The sequence below is a fragment of the Dermacentor albipictus genome, chromosome 5 (assembly GCF_038994185.2).
Source record: "Dermacentor albipictus isolate Rhodes 1998 colony chromosome 5, USDA_Dalb.pri_finalv2, whole genome shotgun sequence".
NCBI classification, from domain to species: Eukaryota; Metazoa; Arthropoda; class Arachnida; order Ixodida; family Ixodidae; genus Dermacentor; species Dermacentor albipictus.
The window spans coordinates 166,866,770-166,885,921 of NC_091825.1; the positions used below are offsets into that span (position 1 = coordinate 166,866,770).

General features: G+C 43.6%; 1 protein-coding gene across 8 annotated transcripts in view; it reads right to left on the bottom strand.

Moving 5' to 3' along the window:
• Positions 1–19,152, bottom strand: part of LOC135904021 (splicing factor, proline- and glutamine-rich-like) — a 114,826-nt gene that overhangs the window by 24,183 nt on the left and 71,491 nt on the right. For 4 of the 8 annotated variants that reach the window (XM_065434573.2, XM_065434572.2, XM_065434571.2 and 1 more), the window contains exon 6: positions 14,365–14,420. The exons of 2 other annotated variants lie outside the window; for them this stretch is intronic. In XM_065434573.2, coding sequence (XP_065290645.1) covers positions 14,365–14,420 — 56 coding nt within the window. Of the gene's footprint in view, positions 1–13,375; positions 13,530–14,364; positions 14,421–19,152 lie in introns of those variants that run through there. 2 more of the 8 variants (XM_065434575.2, XM_065434574.2) reach the window with 1 other exon arrangement.

The window sequence follows — 19,152 nt, forward strand, 5'->3', positions numbered from 1 at the left end:
TACTGCTGGCATTTGTGCTCTAATAGACAAACCAAACATGTCCAGTGCCACCGGGCCAGACAACATCATTGCAACGATATTAAAACACACAAAAAATGTATGTTCTCATTTCCTAAAGATAATTTTTTATCAATCTCTTGCGAACAGTTCTATACCTAGTGACTGGAAAATTAACAAAGTTGTTCCTGTATTCAAGGCTGGCAGCCGGAGCGACCCGTCGAACTATCGTCCTATTTCATTAACTTGCATACCATGTAAATTTCTTGAGCATATTATATACTCGCATATTGCATCCCACCTGAATTTCAACTCCTCCTTCTTCAAAAATCAGCATGGATTTTGTCATGGCTATTCATCTGAATCACAGTTATTCGAGTTTACCATTGACCTTCACCTAAACCTTGATTCTTTGTTCCAAACCGATGCCATCTATCTTGATTTTTCCAAAGCATTCGACCATGTTCCACATCAACGTCTTATGTACAAACTTTCAGGTCTTCACCTTCACCCACTTGTTTTAGACTGGATTCACAACTTTCTCCCATCTCGCTCTCAGTTCACCGTAATAGGCGGACTTCCTTCAAGTTTTACTTGCGTCACCTCCGGAGTACCACAGGCGTCTGTGTTGGGCCCGCTTCTCCTCTCAATTTTTATTAACGATCTCCCACTCAACATCTCATCCACCATCCGCCTTTTCGCAGATGATTGCATTATCTGCAGGCGTATAAATAGTAAAGACGATCAAGCTGCCCTCCAGAACGATCTGAAGCTTATTGAAAATTGGTGCACATCGTGGATGATGGAATTAAATACTAGGAAGTGCAGTTTTATGCAAATTTCTCGGAAGCGGTCTAATTTAATTTATCCTTACTCTTTATTTTTCTGAGGACCTATTGCAGGTAGAATCTTATCGTTACCTTGGCATCACAATCAATAGCAAATTAACTTGGGTTGATCATATCACAAAAATCATGGCCGACGCTTCACGTACACTTGGTTTTATCAGAAGATCACTTCCCACTTCCCCCGCTAACATACGAAAACTGGCATATGAAACTTTTGTCCGCAGTAGGCTTGAATATGCATCCGCGATCTGGAGTCCTCATCAGTCCTACGTAATTAACATGCTTGAATCCGTCCAGAACCGTGCAGCACGCTTCATATCGGCAACCTACGACTTTCATTCCAGCGTAAGCTCCATTAAGCTATCACTTGGCCTCACTTCCTTAGCTCTCAGACGAAAAGTTGCACGCCTGTGTTTATTCCATAAGTTATATTTCAATTTCCTCTATCTGCGTGGTTCCCTTATATCTCCTCCCATTCGTACATCGCGCCTCCTATTCAATTCAAATAGCGTCCAACGACTTCATGGCTCCACTAATGCTTTTAACAAGTCCTTCTTTCCAACCGCAATTGAAGAATGGAACCTGCTGCCCGATTCAATAACTAATGAGCACGACGCGACAAGGTTTAAGGCGATGTTGTTAAATCATCTGGGTTGACATGTTTCTTTTTGCTCCGATTTGTGTTCTTGAAATTTTATCCCTTTTCCTGTATTGAGTTTTTTTTTTTTTCTTCCCTGTCCCCATTGTGTACTCGCCCTGCTGCCCTAACCTTTCGCCGACATGTGTGGCGCTTGTGGCTTCAAGGCAATATTGGCAAGCACCGTGTTAACTATTGCGTTCCTTGCTTCTTTTTATGTCCCTGTGTTGATTGTTATGTTTTTGACCTTTGTTCTTTTCTACCTTGTATACGCTCCCCCCTTTTGTAATACCCCGACAGGGGCCTTTAAGGGACAATAAATGATAAATGATGATGCAAGAATTTTCGACTGCGAGAATTGCAAAAGGGAGGAGGAAGTTTTTGCAAGACGTAAGGCTTTGGAGGGTGTAAACAGGGCGGTGGAAGAGGGAGCACAGCCGCAAGAAAGTGGTACAAGAACAGAAGACAAAGGAGGTGTGTCAGTGTCCACGGCGACGACCACTCAAGAAGAAGGTGGCTTGCCAGATGAGGCGTCACATGTAGGCGACAACTTACGTTCAGCACGAGCACAGTCAACAACAGCATGGTTAGTAGCAAGAAAGTCCCAACCCAAAATAAGGTCGTGCAAATATGGTGACAAAACGACACATTCGACTACTATGAAATGTCCTGAATGACACGGTGAACTGTGCATGCCGCTGAAGGTTGAATGTGGTGCGCGGTTGCGGTATGCAGAGAGACGTCAGAAAGCAAAATCGTGATCTTTTTTAACTTACGGCACAGTTCTCCACTAAGAATAGACACAGCGGCTCCAGTATCAACGAGTGCTTGCACAGAAATACCTTTGATATTCACGGTTATTTCGTTTACAGGTAGAAATCGAGGCCTTGAAGTTGACACGAGCATGGTTCTTGCCTCCGGAACTGCGATGGCTAGTTTTCCGTTTAAATGGGTGGGGGGCAACGAAGCATATGGGATAGTGAATGGAGACGTGGCGAGGGCAAGAGACATGTACCGTAGCCATGTCGATGCAGTGAGCAGGTGTCCTTCTGTGGGAGAAGATCGGGTGCGGTGGCTCGGGATGCACGTAGCCACGATTTCTCCGCCCACGCTAGCACGGAAGTCACGATGATGACAGAAACGAGCGACATGGCCAAGTAGGCAACAGAAGTAGCAAACAGGCCTGTTGTCCGGTGCGCCAAGGATTAGTGGATAATGGTGCAAGACAGCGAAAAGGTCACGGGTTCGGGCGGACAGGTGCACGTGCAGTGTAGAAGTCATTTGCAGGTCGACCAGGATCCGTGAGGAGCAGGATTGCTGGTGGCTGCCAGCATGCGACTTGAGCTAAGGTAAGAGGAGCGGAAACAGGCAGATGCTGCTGGGAAGTTGGTAGTGCCTCAGAAATTTGCTCCTATATGGCTTGTTGTAGCATGGGAGCAAGCGCCTGCGCGGAGTCCGCAACATGGGGAACAAGGGACAACTGTCGTGCCACTTCTCTGACAAACTGCTGATTTAGCTGCATTAACACTGAGGTGTCAATAGCAGCAGCGCCGACAGTTAATGCTGACATGTTGGCCGTGTCAGTGCTCAGGAGGCGTGTAGAAATGAGCTGTTTTTGATACTTGTCGTAGCTCTGGCAGTACTGAAGCATGTCTGTGACATTTTGGGGATTCTTGGCAATGAGCATTTGGAAGGCGTCGTCATTGATCCCCTTCATGGTGTGTCGGATTTTATCAGACTCGGACATAGCAGGGTTGATGCGACAGCAGAGGTTGACAATATCCTCAATGTAGGACGTAATGTTCTCGCCGAATCGCTGAGCGTGACCGCTTAGGCGCTCTTCTGCGCGGAGCTTGCGAACAGCGGGTCAGCCGAAGACTTCCGTGAAGCTCGTTTTAAAGGACGACCAGTTGGCAATATCAGCTTCGTGGTTGTGGAACTACAGCTGTGCCACACCCGCCAAGTAAAAGTTGACGTTGCTGAGTTTGTTGCCATCATCCTAATTATTGTAGGCGTTCACCCACTCATACGAAATGAGCCAGTCCTCGACGTCGTGCTTGCCAGTGCCGTTGAAAATGACAGGGTCTCGCTGTCTTGGTACTCCGGAGCAGGCGCCATTCGTGGTGTGGTAGCACCTTGCTGAGGCGCGTCAGCAGGCATGGCCAAGACGGGTACGGAGTTCCAGGTTGAAAAAGGGAACCCAGGGTGTCTACCAAGCTGTCATTTCCAAATTCCCTGAGTTTTCCAGGTTTTCCCTGAGCACTTTTGCTAAATTCCCTGAATGAGCCAGAACTTTGTTTTATGTCAAGACAGGCTGACACCATGTTGCCCGATACTGTCACTCTCTAGTAAGCATGTTGAAACAAAAAAATGACTTAATCCAGTTTGAATAGTAAGGATTATATCTATTTTATTTATAAAGAAAACAGAAGGAAGGTGTTAGTAAAATGCACAGTGAAAAAATGACAAAACCCATTGCAAATTGGGTCGAACAATTACAAATACGAATTTAAGGAGATGCATACATAAGTAAATATTTTTTTAATATGAGCTATTTCTATAAACTGATAGCAAGCTCATCGGTATGAGGCCTGAACTTTGTCACAACTAAGATTCTCTCTCAGCAGCTGGGAAGTCAATCTCAACTGTCCTGACAATGACATACTCTCAGCCCGTACAAAACATCTCAGTGTAGGGTTTCACTGCTTTAAATAGCTTATTTTGGTTTGAATGAGGGACACCTGCATCTCAGCATCAGCCAACGCTTTGTTTTTTGAGCTCAAGCTCCTTCAAAGAGGTGGCGACACGCTTAATTTCCCGTTAATTCCTCAGGACGTCGGTCCTTCCTGTTCTCATCCTCCTTCTGCCACACGTTCACCCTATGGATCATTTGAAGCATCCTCTTGGTCAGTTGTACAGTCAACGTCCGAAATTTCGGACTCCCTAGGGGCCGCAAAAACATCCGAAAAATCGGGCAGTCCAAAAAAAAATGAATGTATGTCTCTAACTGCCTATAAGGGCTAAAATTGGCACAGGCAGGTCCGCAAAAGTTCTTAAGGCCTGCCAGTACACTTATTAGGCATATCAGTGCTCGTGCTGTGACAGGAGATGGGGGTGCACGCGCGTATATTTAAGGAATACATACTGTGTCCCGTGACAATTGCCCCTTCCAACGCTTGTTAAGCTTCACCGCCTAACACTGCTGTAATGAGGCGAAGCTAACTTTCGGAGGCTGGCATTACGAAACGCGCTGTGTGTGCTCTGAGAGCTTCGAAGCCAATGGCGAAGATTACAAACGTGGTGTTGGTGCCATTGCTGACAGCGGCGAATTCTTTCAATGAAAAACACGGCACCGCACGGCAAGAAGCTTAACAGCGAACGTAGAAGCAGCTAGGCCTAACGTTGCCGAGGTGGTAGCTACGGCCATAGAGTTTCCTACAAAACTCTATGGCTACGGCTGCCGGCGGATCTGCGTGCGATAGTGCCAGTTCGAGGCGGCGAGATAATCAAAATGGCGGCGGTGGCGGCTTTGATTAATTCCATTTCAGACCTGCAGTCAGGGCAATATACATTTACTATATGGAGTACGTGGTGGTGCTGCAAAGCCGTGCAAATTATCGGGCATGTCCGAAAAAGCGTCTGGAAAATCGGTCGTTAACTACTCTGGCAACACATCGTGCCGATGACACGGCGTGAATGACGATTCATTGCGATTCCTCTGTTACTGGAACGAGCATTAACACGACTTTCGTTCCCTTTTAATAAAGTTACAGCTAATTTTCCCTGACAGAAGCACAAATTCCCTGAGTTTTCCCTGAGTTTTTCCAGACTGTTCAAATCCCCTGAGAATTCCCGGTTTTCCCGGTTGGTAGACACCCTGGAACCAGCATGCCCCACCAATGGGCCTGTCTTACGCCGTTTTGATCTCGAGGCCACGACTGAGCTACACACTGATGCTAGCGGTGTGGGCGCTGGCGCCGTCCTCGTTCAACTTCATCATGGGCGCCAGCACGTTGTTGCGTACGCAAGTCGGACAGTGACGAGAGCGGAGCGAAATTGCACTGTCACTGAATTGGAATGCCTGGCCATCACGAAATGCCTGCCTGGAATTGGAATAGTCTTCGCCATTCAGAAGTTTCGGCCATATCTGTACGGTCACCATTTCAAGATAGTGACGTATCACCATTCTTTTTGCTAACTTGTCGGACTGCGGGATCCTTCTGAGCGGCCGGCACGTTAGGCGTTATGCCTTCAAGAATATACCTTTTCTGTCGGCTACAAGAGCGGTCGGCGTCATACCGATGCCAACTGCTTGTCTCGTGTCCCGTTGCCACACTCCACCACTAACGATGACAACTTCGCTGACTATTTTGCCAGCATTACCGAGTTTCCAGACTTCAGCAACTTCCAATGTTGTGATCCTACACTCACACCCCTATTGGAGGCTGCCCGCACATCTTCACACTGTGTGGCGGCCTGCTTTACAAAAAGAATTACTCTGCCGAGGTCGCTTCCTTGCTCTTAGTCGTTCCCGAACGCCTGTGTACTGCTATTCTTCGTGCCATGCATGATGACGTCACATCAGGCCACCTTGGTTTTGCTCGCACGCTTCATTGATTATGCCAAGGCTTTTATTGGCCGAAGCTATGGAAGAGCACAAGACAGTACAATTGCAAGTTTCCCAGGTTTCCAATGTCGTAAGAAGCCAGCGACACCTCCTGCAAGCTTTTAGCAACCAGTGAACCCACCTACCTTACCATTTGAAAAAGTTGGTATCGATTTCCTCGGCCCCTTTCCCAAAAGCTCTCACGGCCGTTGCTGGATTATTGTTTGCATCGACTACTTGACGCACTGTACTGAGAGTGCGGCGCTTGCCTCTGCTGCCGCCGCTGATGTGTTGTGCTTTCTGCTTCATTCTGTCATCCTGCGTCACGGCGCTCCACGTGTTGTTGTAAGTGACCATGGACAGCAATTCACCACCGACGTTGTTGAAGAACTGCTGCCCCTTTGCGGTTCTACTTATCGCCATTCAATGCCATACCACCCACAAACAAATGGCCTCACTGAACACATGAATCATATGCTTACCAACATGTTGTCACTGAACATCTCAGCTGATCACAGGTATTGGGATGCCGTGCTACCCTTTGTCACGTACGCATACAACACAGCCAAGCACAAAGTAACCGGGTATGTGCCTTTCTATCTGTTGTACGTTCGCAGTCCCGAAATGTTCTTAGACACAATTTTGCCAGTCACACTGAATGAAGACACATCCATACCGCAGACCTTGTGTCATGCCGAAGAAACACGTCGGCTAGCTCGCTTAAGAACACTCTCTTTGCAAGTTTCAACCAAGGCAGGCTGTGACGCCCGGTATATACATGTCACTTTCGCTCCTGGTGATCAATGTTTTACTGCACACACCTCTACGGAAGGAAGGGCTTTTATCACAAGTTCATCTCAATGTACAGTGGTCTATTTGTGATACTCAATCGATTAAGTGACCTCAACTACGTCATCGCAAAACTGACCACCAATAATCGCCAGTCGCGGAAGACTCAAGTGTTCATGTGGCCCGCCTTAAAGGGCTCTTAACCAGGCCCCATAGCAAATTTTGGTTATACGCTGGCCCATCATTATTATATTGGCTTATTATTAGCAGAGATAGAAATATTTCAGTGCCGCGAACCCATGAGTTCAGCATGCGGGCTCCACTGCCAAGCAAGACACTCTCTCCACTCGCCCCATCTAGCCTACGCAAGCGAAATTCCTTCCCTGCACTCTCCCATACCGGACCTCGAGGATTGAGTGACGCATATGTCACAGGCTCCGCCTTCATATATATATGTTTTGTGCTCCTTTTTGTCTTTCTTTTTTGGCGCTACGCCCTTCTGCCGAAGGCGTCGCATGCAAGCTATTGTCTCATTAGTGCAGCACACGATTTTGCACGCTGTGCGCAAGGAAACATGACTAGTGGTATAATTCAGTGCTACACGAATACTGAGGCAGGACAAGCGAAAACAGAGCGTGATCACGCCGCCAAAACACAGCAGAAAATGGCATAGTTATGGTACCTGCGCATGTGACCGCACAACCATGGGAACAAGCAGACAAAGTGGAAGAACATCTCTCCTGCTTCGGTGCGAAGTAAAACAAAAAAACGCGCAGGCATTCCGGTTGTGTGTTTTATTATTTCTTTAAACTTCAATTCGTCAATTCAAGCAGCAGATCGCACAGATAACAGATGTCTTGAATAATTCTTGAAGTCACATGTCACCATGAGCGACGTCACCCTACGGACACGATTACGTAGGCGCAGCGGCCACGAATGAAGAAGAAAACGGCGTTCGCATTGAAATTTCACATCTTTCCGTGGCTAGTACCAATGTAATACTTTGCAGGCATGATTGTTACCACGCAATGTATGCTCTGCACCTGTCAGCTCAAAATGGCCAGACCTGGTGAGGGGCCCTTTAAGCGCTACCATCATAGGGTTCCCAAATCAAGAACTACCAATTGCGTGCTGCGCTAACTAGCTCAACGAGCTTTGTCTACCTCGGGAGGAAGATGTTATGCTGCACGGCAGAGCCGAAGAAGAAAAGATAAAAGAACAGCGCGCGGTGTAGACAATGCCCGACTGTCTGCAATCTCGTCTCTACGCCCCCTCGATCATATTGTAAATAAGTCCATCTAATTCGTAACAACATTATCATGCATGTGGCCCATTCATATACGTAACCTGCATACCATTAAATTGATTGACAAAGAGGGAAAAAATATGTATATATATGTCTGCACATGCAACCAATACGAATGCCGACACACAGTACTTAAACCTTTGCATAGACAAACTCACACCATTATCAGCTTAAGGCAAAGCTCCGAAAGAGTTTATTTTACTATCCAAGCACTTTTGCTCCAACTGGTGCTGTTCCCATTGTGCATCTATTGGCGAGATGCAGCACTACAATGCCAACTATGCTCATAGTCAATTCACTGTCTGTGCTCAAAAGAAAGCTTAAGCTCTCAATGACTCCTTTCTAAATACATGTGAACAGAGAAACTATTTTGCTTGGTATCCGCTGCACCAATTTAAATGAGAAAATGTTAAAATCTAATAACTGTAGGAAACAGGTTTGCTACTTAGGCCAAAAATTTTTTTAATTAAAATTCTTGAAGATCAAGATTTAAGAAAAAACTGAGGTATCAGGTTTACAACTCTAAAAAAAAAAAACAATATCCAGGGTTGCAACAGCTGATATAGGATTTCGAGCAGAAATATCCTAACATTTATTTTGGAGTAGGTTACGTGGACAAAAAAAAAAAAAAAAAAAGAACTCCATTTTGGAGTGTCAAATTCCAAATGTAAAGCAGTTTAACAGATAAAAATATGCATAAACCATCAACGATGATTGTCAACGTCAGTGAATATTGCTTACATCGAACAAGAAGGCACCAGTCCCCACACCCCCTCTTCGCAACTTGTTTGCCCGAGAGCATGCACCTTTTCTCTCAGCATGTTTCCCTTTTGCACGCTTTTCAAGCTTCATAAGTGGTCAAAGCGACACTCCGCCCACACTATCAACAGTACCAGCCTGCCATGAACAGTGGATAAGAGCAGAATGAAACTCGCACGTCAAATTGCACAAGTCGCAAATGCAGGCTTTACCAACATTAGTAGAACTGCTAGTAACAGTGGCCTTTACGATTACTGGCTTGGCTTGTCCTCGGGTTTGGGCACAGTTAGCAATTACTAGATTGACTAGGCTTCCCTAGTTTCAGTTTCAAGAAGGCGCCGGCGACATGGCCTGTGGTTTAGCCGATGACATACGAAAACGAAAATATTGACATTTTTGCTCGACTCGGTGGCCAAATTAGCACACGGCCATGCAGTCAGAGTTTCAATTATCGCATGACATACAGTACAATGTCCCAAAATTCAATGGTTCTTGTAAATTAAATTTATGCGGCCTGTGGTGGTGCCATGGAACTGTCTGAACAATCAAGCATGTTAGAATTATCCGAATAGTCTGAATAATCGGTCGGCGACTGTAATACATTGATCATTGGAAGGTTTAGAAGATTAACTTCAAAGTTCATTTTTTAAAATTTTGCGCTGGAACCCCGGTTGGTACGTCAGTGTGACATCACAAATTTCAAGTACTTTTTCACAACTGGGCCATTGAGCTTCAGTAAAGGTTCTTGAAACTTGCTAGGTTAATTCTTTGACTCTTCTGACATACAATGTAGTCCATATTTACTAAAAGTAACTTAACAAGGCCTGACCAAACGCCTTCAATATCCATGACAAGCTGGTGCGAGAACTTCCAAGGCAGCATCAGCACCAGTCTTGTTTTGCGGCTTAGCAAGAGCCTTCTTGCGATAACAGTGACTTTTTCGGTATTGTGGAAGGTTAATTTACCAACACAACTCAAACATTTTTTTCTTTATTGTCCCTTTAGTGGAACACTTTAGGAATTGTAACATCTTTTTCTGGTGCACAGTAGCAAAGTTGTAAAAATTTGTGCTTCAATATTTTTTTAATTTAAAATTTCCTGGCAACGTTTGTACACCCAATATTCCAAGTTAAGACTGTGCTTCCTGCAGTCAACAGAATTTAGCTTTCTCACTTCACCCTTTTTGTGTCACTGACGTACCAGTGCATTTTTGTTTCTGTTAAGCCATGCTCGTTTTGACATCCCTTTTGTCAGATAGGAATGTAAGGACCACACCAAGAGCGCATTTGCCATTATCTGCCATTTTTTTTATTTCTGCAAAACCAAAAATAACCCTTTGTTTTCGTTTTATAATATATGAGAAAAAAAATACTGATGGTGAGGGTGTGTCAACTCCAAAAAAAAACGACACTGAAAGGATTAAAATGAACAAATTTCAATTAAATCAGTTCAGTGGTCCTCTAGTGAGAGAATTTCAAGCTGTACACAGTGCCGCACGAATAGAAAAACCAGGTATGAATGATCCTTCCTGCTAAACCGTTAGCTCATCTCCAATTAGACTTTGCACAGAGGTATTTTGCACATTGTTCATTAGTCAAAACCATTTATAACAAACTCGATAGTTTTGCAAAAAGTAGCCGTATCAGTAGTTGATTATATGTGGACTCACCCTTCAAAATACATGAGAATTAACGACACAGTAGGTGGCGTCAACAGTTAAAATTCAGCACAACTTTAGTACAAAAACAGGATTTTCAGTACCTTCATTCTTGTTCCCACCACATTTCCGCACGTAACTGCAAGTTTCTGTTAAAAAATGTAATATAAAGAATGAAATGTGGCGTCATAGCCCCTTCGAAACAGTTCCTGGATAGTTCCGATGACCTGCCACTTCGGAACTGACATTTTTTCCTTGAGAGCTTGTGAATATGTAGTTACTATCAGTGGGACACAAGTGGATTCTGTATATTACAGCAAAGTGTTCCGTTAGCTGGAGCGGGAACTACTGCAGCATGCCAGCATTTTGCGAAGTCTTGCTGTTACATCTTGCTGTTACAGCTGAAGCATCGGGCACACGCGTGCCAGGAGCCACAAAGTTATCTTTCTTTTGTGTTGCCCTAGACAAAAATGTGTGATGCTCGAAAGATAGAACGCCATTGCAAACCATTATAAGCGACAAAATAAACGAAGCGTCGACGAACCGTATATGCCAACTCTTTGCAATGAACGGTTCGTGCCAACTCGGGCCGCATAAATATCAACAGCAACACTTCAGCAGCCATCAGTTCAAATTGGTCCAAATTGGTCCAAATTGTACAGATAGTGCATGTAACGTAATGCACACGGTGCCGCATAGAGAGCTGGGCAAAAAAGGAGAGTGCCGTTGCCGTGGCTTTTGAGATTGCCTGCGGTGCCACTGAACAACAACAACAACAACAACAACAACAACAACAAAAAACGTAGTGTCACCGTCGTCACCTCCAAGATCAGAGGCTTCAGCCGCCATACACTATACTGCTTCGTCCCGCAGCACGCTGGAGGCACGCCTTGAAAAGCATGGTTACCATGGCATGATTGAAGGCGAAGGAGATTCCCCCTAGGAATAGTACATTTCTCTCGGCTTCTGAAATCTTCACGCAGCGTTCGCTAATCTCTGCGGTCAAACCTTTGTCATGGTTGGATTGGAGCAGAAGAATGTGCCCAGTTCACTCGCGCTTTGGTGCTTCGGAACTTCATGGATGCCCTCCTTCTACAGCAACTGGGTTTCAAGTGCTTGTTGTGACAGTACATGGTTTTTGAAAATGTTTGTTATACCTGGACGCAGCTTCAATAGGCAGGGTCGAAAAATCGCAAATGCCACAAAACGTGGTCATTATAACTGATAGATTGTTATATCTGTAATCGTTATAAGTGGTTTAGACTGTAATACCATGTTTTCGGGCATCAAGGCTATAGTGAAAATGTGGCGTTCTTTGTAGCTATGACAGATGGTGCCATTGTTTTCTTGCAGTGAAATGAGCATGTTAAGAGTGGTGTTGCTGCAGATGATGGCCACTTGGGAATCAAGCATTTGTTGTGGATAAGACTGGTAAGTAAAGCCCAGAAACATAAAATTAAACTGATCATTCAAAATGGTACTTCTGTGCAAAATTTGAGTGGAGAACAGCAAACAGTTTAGCAGGATGAGTTGATATTGCTGGCAATATGTACTGAAGAACATTGAAGCAAAATAAAGGACGCTAAAGTGGACACGTGCTACAATGCAGCATGGGTGGTATATGCGCATAGATATTTTGCCCATTTCAAAAAAGTCAGTAGTTGGGAGTCAGCAAATGTGTGTCCCTACATGTCCTTACATCCCTGTACATGTCCTTTAATGTCCTTGAACCTTCATGGTATGTAATAAAGATTAAAATATACGGTATCCATGAGTTCCCCCATTTACGACCATATGTAGTACACTTAGGTGGCATAGGTTAAAGGGAATGCCTGAGCAGCACGAAATGTGCCAGAATGCAATACACAGCACCAGCAATATCATTGCCGACAGTAAAATGCTTACCAATGTACAAAAAAAAAAACTAAGTGTGGCAGCGACATGTCATTCCATGACATTATTGGCTAGATGTCTGGTCAATGCTTTGGCACCAGCATCAAGAAATGAAAAATTACTTGAATGGCCATCTGCCACAGCAAGGTAGCAGACAGCGGTGATTTTAGGAAGCTAAGTTGGTTCACAACACCTATTTTGCTGCTTCAAAATAATGGTTTAGGCAAGCAATTATTGTTTCAGTGTTTAACTGAAAATATCACTGATGCAACTGGAAAGAAACTGCTCCAAATAACTTGGTAAAGAAAATTTCACTGTTCATATGTGGGGAAGCTGAATTTTTAGACATTTCTTGGCACATTATTTTGTAAACAATTTATAAGAGGAAGATGGAGAGGACAAGATCATGCAGCAAGTATGAAGCAAAGCATAGCAACAAGCAGACATTCAAAGCAAACTAAAAATACTGTTTTGCTTTTCATGCTAAGCAAAAGTATGTCGACTTGCAAAAAAAAAAAAAGAAATCTACATAAACACCACAAGAGGCATGCAGAACATAATGTCAGCCATGACGCGCATGCACACACTGCCCACTTTCATGTTAGAGGTGTAACAGCAGCTTCAGGGATTTATTTATTTCATGCAAAATCTGAATTGTTTGGTCACACTGGCACCTCTGCGAGGAATACCTTTGTGGTGGAATGCTTCTGGAGGTGCTCATCTGCTTCTTCCCAATGACATTTGGGTTTTGTAAACATACAGACTGATCTTGCTGTATATATATGCACAGCCAGAATAAAAGCAATGTATATGCTACATTGCAGGAGATGAATGCACACAATGAGTCCAGCATGCTGAGAAAGACCAGACACTTACAATGAGATGATATGTCAGTGAAAAAGCTTTATTTCATTACGGAAGCAGTGTCTGGGAAGGATGTGTGTCAAAAATGGCCACTGTCATGTTGCAGTCGTCGTTAGTGCTTTGTACCAAGCGTCAAGATACAGACTGTAGTTATACCCATCCGCATTAGTAGTCTGCAAAAGTGAAGCCGGTTTTAGTGGCAACACACAGAAAAGTGAATGTGTCAACCCGAAGCAAAAGGTCTAGTATAGGTGTCAAAGCTATTGTGGCCTTATGCTAAACTTTAGAAAACTGTATACACGGCTAGATCATGACAGCAAACAAGATAGTCATTTTATGCTGCCATTTACAGGCAAGCATTCGCGCTCTCTGAAAAGCCAGCAATTTTGCTGTTATGCTTAACTGAGACAGAAACATGTATGCAACTGTTTCTCTCTACAATAAGGCTACTAGCATCAGACTGCATTTGGAACGTTTGAAGGTGGCAGTTAAATACAAATTTAAAAGGTTTCCTTTCAAATTATTTGCTACAGACGGGCAAAGTGATGTCTTAGCTGGTGCCTTAGAAAAGGGGTCCTTCGAGACACACGTACTGCACACCACTTAAACTGACCTGGCACCTAAACTGTGCCAGGCCACATACGGCTAATCAACGACCAAACATTTTATTCAACTCGAAAGCAAGTAGTGTATTACTAAAACATTATGCCAGGTACTTCAATATGTTTCACAAAATGGGTATTCCATAACTTGATTGCAAGGCATTTCTTGCAAGGTTTTGCTAAGGTTACAGAAGTGTTTGGTCCGATAATGTTCGTTCTTTTCGTTATGTGCTTTCTTTTCTTTTTTTTCAATCGAAAGCTGACCACTCAGCTATCATGCAAAATGACAAGCAGGATAGCATGGTAGGCTGCAGAGGCTATGCAATTAAATGTTAACGTGCAGGAGAGTAAATATTTCATGCACTCAAGCTATGCGGCATAGCACAAGCAAGGAAAATCAACTCACCGCAGCTGTATTTCCCCCTGGTGGTGCCCCATCACGGTATCCACTTTCATAGGCAGCTGCAATATCAGACAATAGCACGCTCCTTCTTAGAGCGCTCTCTTGGCTTGAATACTTTACGGGAACAAACACCAAACCAGACAGCATTCATCCACAAGCATACTTTGATCCATTTGGTAGCCAAAGGGGCACTACTATTGGAATAAATTAGATGCCCAACTGCCCTTTCTTATATATATATATATATTAGCTTTCTTTTCTTACACCATTTTTTGTATATGAATGCTATGAGCGTTGCGAATAAGGCATTTTTTTAATGTAAGTTCAAAAGCAAGGCAGACTAATTAAAAAAAATGTTAATGGACTTCTTAATTAGAGCCTCAGAGGCAGCTGTTTCTACAGCAAATTTGTAGGTGGTCACATCTTAACGCAGCTCTATATATTTTTTAAATCTTAGAAATCATGCCTAATTGTAGGTATTCGTTATTGAAATTCAACTCGCAATTCAAACAATACTGACTGCATGTCGCAGCTACAGCAGACGGAAATGTCCTATGACAATGTGTGAGACAAAAGCTTTAATGATGACATGCTGAGGCAAATACTGATTGATGCAGCACCTTGCAGCAGGTGCGTACCAAGGAAAAAATGCAGTATCATTATCTGACACGACAGGCCATGGGATAGTTTCAAACTTCATTGCACTTGTCATAGGATGTTTCCGTCTAATACGATAGTGGGGCTGCCTGTTTGCAGTCACAGCACTCGCTCTTGGCTTTGATATTGCCTGGATTGAATGATGAAATTTGATGAATTTGTTGAATTAGATGCAATTTTCAAGGCAAGAAAGAGAAATGGTGCACTAAACTGTGAATGCCTCCAAATTTGGCATTTAAGCTCGGGACCAACTACGATGCTGCCTATTCAAATACATGTAAAATGCCGAAATGCTATTGTGGGGCAACCTCAGACTGATTTGAATGAAATTTGTTGCATTTAAGGAAGAGAGCTAAAAATCTAGTGACTGCAGTAGGAAAAATTTTAATGTAAGCCTTCGATTTTTCTATAACAGGAATTACCAGAAATTGGCAAGTTAAAAAAAATATAGAAGCACGAAGTGTAACAATCCATACCTCTGCACCAAAAACAGATATCACAGTTATGTAGACTGAATCCGTTAGAGCATCTAAAGTGGACAAATTTGTACATCAATTTATATGTTTTGTTAATTTTTTGCAATGTTTACAGGAGTTTTGCACAATTTCTACTCACGTATCAGTGGTGTACTTGAGAGTCATCAATAATACACCAATTTTGTCCACATCAGATGTACTATTAGACATATTTTACAGAATTGTGATATCGTTACAGAGATAGATTAGTAAACTTCATAATTTCGTTTTCTGAAAGTTAGCAATTTTAAACAAATTTTATTGCAATACTGCTAACCCAAATCGAAATTTCACTTCCTACAGTCACAGGACCTAAAATTTTTCTTTTAACTGCAACAAATTTCATCAAATTTGGTGCAGTTGTTGCCGAGAAAACCGATTTCTCCGTTCTGATGTATCAAAATAGGAGCCCCCAAGCTAAACTTACTTCTTAACTGTTCTCACCAAGGTTGAAATAAAAAGTTCACATAAAGAATAAAAAAAGTCAATGACTTCTTGTTAATTTTCTTGCATACTCTCATTACTAACAGCAAAGTATGCCCAACTTGCCAGAGAACTTATCCCTTTTATAAAATATGTGTCTTAAAAAACCTGCATTATCGATACTTCAGCATGAATATGTCAGCATGGCTTCACGAATCTGAAAGTAACTTTCCGTACTTAGGCCTTACTCTGGTGCAGGAAAAGTACTCAAAACCTGCTTGGTTGAGTCCATGGTTCCTCTAGATCACAATGTATTCCTTAACAAATAAAAGGCTTGTTTCAATCAACAACTTAATCCAGTTTAAATAGTAATGAGTAGTGCTTATTTTATTCAAAAAGAAAACTGAAAGGAGGGGCTGGTAAAATGCACAGTGAATAAAATATATTTAGAAAGAATGGTAAAACCCATTGCAAACCGAGCCTGACATTCTCAAATACAAATAAAAAGGAGATGCACACAGAAACAAATATTTTTGAATATGAGCTATTTCTATCAACTGATAGCACGCTCATTGGTATGAGGCCTGAACTGAACTTTGTCACAAGCGAGATTCTCAACAGCTGGTAATTCAACCACAACTGTCCTGACATGCTCTCAGCGTGCACCCAATGTCTCAGTATTGCGTTGCACTGTTCTAAAGAGTTTATTTTGGTTTGGATGAGGGACACCTGCATTTACATGTCAGCCAATACTGTTTCTTGAGCCCAAGCTCCTTCAAAGAAGTGGTGGCATACTTCCTTTCGCGTTCATTTCTCAATGCATAGGTTCTTTCTGTTCTCGTCGTCCTTCCACTGAGGTGTGCTCCAAAGACCATTTGAAGCATATTCTTGGTAAGTTGTACAATCAATGTCCGATTTTTCGGGCTTCCTAGGGGCCGCAAGAACGTCAGAAAAATCGGGCAGTTCAAAAAACTGAATGCATGCCTTTTACTGGCCTTAAGGGCCCAAATCGTCACAGGCACATCAGAAGAAGCTCCACCACCCCATGCAACTAACATTCTCCTGCCAGTGCTTATCCAGCACGTCAGAGCGTGTTGGGTACACTTATTAGGCATATTGGTGTTTTCACTGTGACAGAGATACAGGAGATTGCTGCTTAGACAAACAGTGCTGCCCTGGTTGTCTACAACCGCTAGAGCATAACAAACACGTATACAATTAAGGAATATGTACTGCGTCTCGTGACAAATGCCCTTACCCATGCTTGTTCTGCTTCACAACGCTTTATCATATGCTTCACCGCATATGCGAAAATGGTGAAGTATGAGGCAAAGTATTGAGACAAAGCTGACTTTCGGGAACTTGCATTATGCAATGTGCCGTGCTTTCTGAGCTTCGAAGGCAATCACAAGGACCACAAAGGCGAAGTCGGTGCCATTGCTGACAGCAGCAAATTCTTTTAATGAAAAGCACAGCACAAAACGGCAAGAAGCTTTATGGTGAACGCAGTGATGCTACTGACCCATACCATTTTGGAGCAGCTTTTGGAGAAGCCAAAAATGCATTTCAGAGCAGTAAAATGGTCTTTTAGAGAACTTATGAAAGTGACTCAAAACTATATTACATGGCGCTTTTATAGCGGCCAGTGCATCTGAAAGCATTAAGTGGTCACTGGTTCATAAATTCAATCCAAACAGTAAAGAGGACCCCCCCCATCATGGCAGTGGTGGTGTCTTCAGATGTGATGCAAAAGCACTCCAGTGGCTTAAAAAAGTACGGAAGCACTTGGACGTGCTACGTCCTGAATTCGAAAGCTTTTCGAAAACCTTCAGTGTGATCTCGCTCCTATAAATGTATCCTTTAAGATGGAGCACGCACTCTGGGAGGGGGAGAAAGAAAGAAATACAGAAAAGGTACTGCCCAGCAGTATGAAAGAATTACTTTTGCTGTGATTCATGGATAACCATCTACTGAAATACTGCTGTGTTCAACACTGTCGGAGCCATAGAGTTTTTCACTATAACACCTAGAGGGAAATCTGGCGCCACCATCTATGGGAGTTTCTTAAAGGGACACTAAAGGTTAATATTAAGTCAACATGGACTGTTGAAATACCATCCCAGAAACCTCAAAACGCTTGCTTCGTGCGAAGAAGAGACTTATTTTAAGAGAAAATGCGTTCTGAAGCGTCTGCGTACCTCTAGCGCAGTTCAAATCACCCGCCCTCCAATCGAGAAGTATTGACGTCATGGTCTCACAGTGTCGTTGCGCCGTCGGTGAGTAAAACGGCTCCCGCAGACGGCGCTACGGCTTTTCTGCACAAAACGCAAACGCACGGCCAGAAACAGAGCCACAACAGAGCCACCAGCAGCGCGAAAGCGGAACTATGGTGGCTAGCGGAAAGGAAAGCGCACGACGATAAGCTGGTTCTTAATTTATGACGCCAACTTAGATGCTCGTTGCAATGGATGGCCCTAACAACGACACATTAGCTCGCAATGCTGGGCTCGAGTTCAGCGATTTAAGCACTGATGAACGTGACCTGCTATTAAGGGCTCGCGCTGCCGGCGCCGTTGCGTACTACTACGACGGCCTGCTTTGAAAGGCACTTCATGTGACTTCAGCAAGTCGGCGTTGAACTCGTAATCCTCTGGACGAAAGTGCAGCGTGCACGCTACGTGATTTTATGGCTCTTTGCATGTGCGCTGTGGCAGAGGTACAGCACTTAACCACTTCGAATGGAGAGGTTCACTCGTTGGCACACAGTGATAAGTAACGTTCGATTCGCCGCTGCAACTGCCCTTGGCCAAGTTCCGTGGACCGTTCACACATGCCACAACATCACATGGACGTGGCATTCTCGCTGCTTGTTCCAAATGCAAGTTTCGCGAGCTAGCAGGACCACCGCAGCATGACACGGTAAAGAAACAACTGAAACTCCAAAGCGCGCGCGGTGCAAAGTCGAGCGAAAACGAAACCTTTCGATCACCCATACTACTCAAGGTTAATGTCATAATGTTATTTTTTTCTCAGAATTGAATAGAAGTAGACAAGTAGCATTTTCTTCCGTCTTATAACCTAATAAAATGATCTTTTTAATACGAGTAGTTGAGGACTAGTGACATAAATTATTATGAGGAGTGCTTTCATCATCGGGCTAGTACCGGAATGTCGCTGGGGGGTCTCAAATCGTGTC